The 3,693-nt window shown below is 34.9% G+C and overlaps 1 protein-coding gene across 1 annotated transcript; it reads left to right on the forward strand.

Moving 5' to 3' along the window:
* Positions 1 to 360: 360 nt before the first annotated feature.
* Positions 361 to 2,787, forward strand: LOC137822565 (probable pectinesterase/pectinesterase inhibitor 12). The gene is made up of 2 exons (XM_068627478.1): positions 361 to 1,430; positions 1,934 to 2,787. The coding sequence occupies exons 1-2, from the start codon at positions 500 to 502 to the stop codon at positions 2,620 to 2,622; spliced, it is 1,620 nt and encodes a 539-aa protein (XP_068483579.1). The 5' UTR covers positions 361 to 499; the 3' UTR covers positions 2,623 to 2,787.
* The last annotated feature ends 906 nt before the right edge of the window (positions 2,788 to 3,693 follow it).

Here is a 3,693-nt window from a genome sequence, read left to right on the forward strand (position 1 = left end):
CTATTAACTTGCTAGACTTTTCTATGGTATGACAAAGAAGTCAATGGATTGAGAATATTATTCTCAGAAGCTATGGCACACCATGCCTTGCATTATTTTCACTTCCACCTCTAACATGCAGTCAATGTCTTCTTGTCTCAGACTCAAAATACCCTCTTCCATACAAACAACATTTGCTTTTGCATTATCTTCCAACAACAACTTCCTATACTCTACTCACCCAAAACTATTGTTTCTAACTTTTTTTATTTAATGTTCATTTCACTAAATTCTAATAAAAAGAAGTTTTCCAATAAAGACAAAAAAGTTTTCCCACTGCCCCAAGTTGATAATAAATATAGTGGCAGGCATACTTCCAATAATGCATTACTTCAAAGCCTGTGTTACTTTTGAGTCTAATGAGTTTCCCCCATCACTATTTTCCATCACCAAGTCTCTTATTTAACTCACTCAAAATTTTCAACACCTTCATCTTTCCATCACTTTTTTCCTTATTTTCATGGCTTGTTCATCTCATAAACTTCTCTTTCTTCTCTTTGCAATCTTCTACTCTCACACTTCTGCTGTCAACTCCAACAATGCTTCCACAACACTTCATTCTAATCTCTCTTCCTTGAGATCTTTCTGCACAGCCACCCCATATCCACAAGTTTGTTTCGATTCATTGAAGCTATCCATCTCAATAAACATCAGTCCAAATATTATCAGCTACCTCCTTCAGTCCCTCCAAGTAGCAATATCTGAAACCACAAAGCTCTCCAATATCTTCCACAATGTTGGACACTCAACCATCATAGAGAAGCAAAGAGGAGCAGTTCAGGACTGCCGGGAACTCCACCAATCCACATTGGCTTCTTTGAAAAGATCACTATCAGGGATCCGTTCCTCCAACTCCATGAACATAGTTGATGCAAGAGCCTACCTCAGTGCAGCTCTCACCAACAAGAACACATGCCTGGAAGGCCTAGATTCTGCTTCTGGCACCATGAAGCCAGCTCTGGTGAAATCTGTGATCAACACTTACAAGCATGTCAGTAACTCTCTTTCTGTGCTACCGAAGCCTGGGACGGGAACTCCCAAGGGTCAAAAGAATAACCAGCCTTTGATGAATGCTCCAAAGTTATCAACCCGAAAGCAAGGTCTCTTTCAAGACTCAGATAGGGGAGAATATGACCCAAATGAAGTTCTAGTTGTGGCAGCAGATGGAACTGGGAACTTTAGCTCCATCACTGAAGCAATCAACTTTGCTCCAAATAACAGCATGGGTAGGATAGTGATCTATGTGAAAGAAGGGATTTATGAGGAAAACGTGGAAATTCCAAGCTATAAGACCAACATTGTGATGCTTGGCGATGGAAGCGATGTCACTGTCATAACTGGTAACAGAAGCGTTGGTGATGGCTGGACCACTTTCAGATCTGCAACTCTAGGTGAAGCCTTTCTACCCCTTTCTGATTTTTTCTGCAATTACTTATGAGTAATTATGTACAACTACCTTTTTTTCATACAACCACGTTACAACTCTAAATACTATTATTTTAATATTTTTTTATATCATTTAATTATAAATTTACCATTTACTATATATATTTATTTCTAAACCTATCACATCAGAGTTGTATAAGTTGTATACAACTCAAAACAAAAGAGTTGTATACACTATCATTTTCCATTACTTATTTCTCATGCACTGGTTACCACTTGGCACGGAGCAGAGAAGTAACAGAACAAAAAAAAAAAATTAATGAATCTGTCTTTGAAAGTTAATTTAGGAGAAATTATTACAAGATTAGATAAAACAAAAATGTGACAAATAATTGAGGGGTATTTGAGATTGGTGGAAACCATATAATATTAAATTCATACAATGTTTTTTCCTTGTTTAATGCGACCAAACTGGCAATTACATGACAATGTTCTGTGTGCTTTTCAGCGGTATCTGGTGATGGTTTTCTTGCACGTGATATTGCAATTGAGAACAGTGCAGGGCCAGAAAAGCACCAAGCAGTGGCTTTGAGGGTAAATGCAGACTTAACTGCTTTTTACAGGTGTGCAATTTATGGTTACCAAGACACTTTATATGTTCACTCCTTTAGACAATTCTACAGAGAGTGTGACATTTTTGGGACCATAGATTTCATATTTGGAAATGCAGCAGCGATTCTACAAGATTGCAACATTATATCCAGAAAGCCTTTGCCTGGCCAATTCACTGTTATCACTGCACAATCCAGAGATAGCCCTGATGAGGACACTGGCATCTCAATCCAAAACTGCTCCATCATAGCTACCCTTGATCTGTATTCCAACTCCAGTAGTTTCAAGAGCTACCTTGGGAGGCCATGGAGGGTCTATTCTCGCACTGTTTACCTCGAGTCTTACATTGATAACTTCATTGATCCAAAGGGTTGGACAAAGTGGTCTACTGAACAACCATTAGACACATTGTATTATGGAGAATATGACAACTATGGACCTGGTTCCAGCATAGATAATCGTGTACAATGGTTGGGCTACCATTTGATGGATTATGGTGATGCATATCGTTTCACAGTTTCGGAGTTCATCAATGGAGATGGTTGGCTTGATACTACTTCGGTACCTTATGATAATGGGATTTGAACAAATTAAAATAGTGTTAATTTGTTAAACTATGAATTCAAGTATAAAGTTTACAACTCACATTAGAAGAAGATGAGTTGGAAACTGGTCAAATTCTTATATACTTTAACTTCTCACTCATCTTGTTCAAATCTCATTATATGTAACTACTCTTCTTTAGCCTTACTATTTGTCTAACACAATAAATTATACAGAGATAAAAGGAAAAGTTATTTCGAGAATAATTGTAAGAAGGTTATTTATGATTTTCATTCTTTACAAATTTTTTTGTCTTGTTCCAATATAATTATGTAATTATTCTAACCAGGATACCATTACATTGAATGTGACAAAGCTTATGCAAAAGAAATAACAAAATAATGAGAGATGATTGTGAGGAACTGACAACATTTATTCATTAAGCACTAATCATTTTTTAAAATATTACGCGTTTATTTTACAAATTGGAAATTAGTAAACACATTTAGAAAAAAAAACTGAACAAACTTTTGAAAATATGGGAAGAAAAGGACCCATTATCTACTAATTATGTTTTCATGAATGCTAAAAAATATGGGAGAAAAACAATTTTGTCTAACATTTTAAGATAATGCTAAGGCCAGTGTTGTAAATAATTACTAACACCATTGAAGATTTTGAGCACATAGTTATCCGGTCACTTTATATAAGAGTCTCATATTGATTATACTGATTGAGGGTGATTGAGGGTTTTTGGATTGGGAAGGAAATGTGTGGGGATAGAGTGGATATACGAGGATTTAAGAGGAAAGCGTGAAGTGATTGAGGGTTTTTGGATTGGGAAGGAGATGTGTGGGTATAGAGTGGATATACGAGGATTTAAGAGGAAAGCGTGAAGAGAGTGAGTGTGTTTGGATTGAGATATGTTATAATGAAATTTTTATTTTCTTAAAAAGTTTTAAATATAAATTTTCAAATTTACTATTATAAATAAAAATTTATAAATAATAAAATATGAGAGATTTTTTTTTTTTTTGTATATATTCGAGTTAATTAAAATTTTCAAAATTATTTTTAATACTATTGAATTAATATTTTTGAAAACTTTCATAA

This window comes from Phaseolus vulgaris, chromosome 9, assembly GCF_000499845.2.
Source record: "Phaseolus vulgaris cultivar G19833 chromosome 9, P. vulgaris v2.0, whole genome shotgun sequence".
Classification (NCBI taxonomy): Eukaryota; Viridiplantae; Streptophyta; class Magnoliopsida; order Fabales; family Fabaceae; genus Phaseolus; species Phaseolus vulgaris.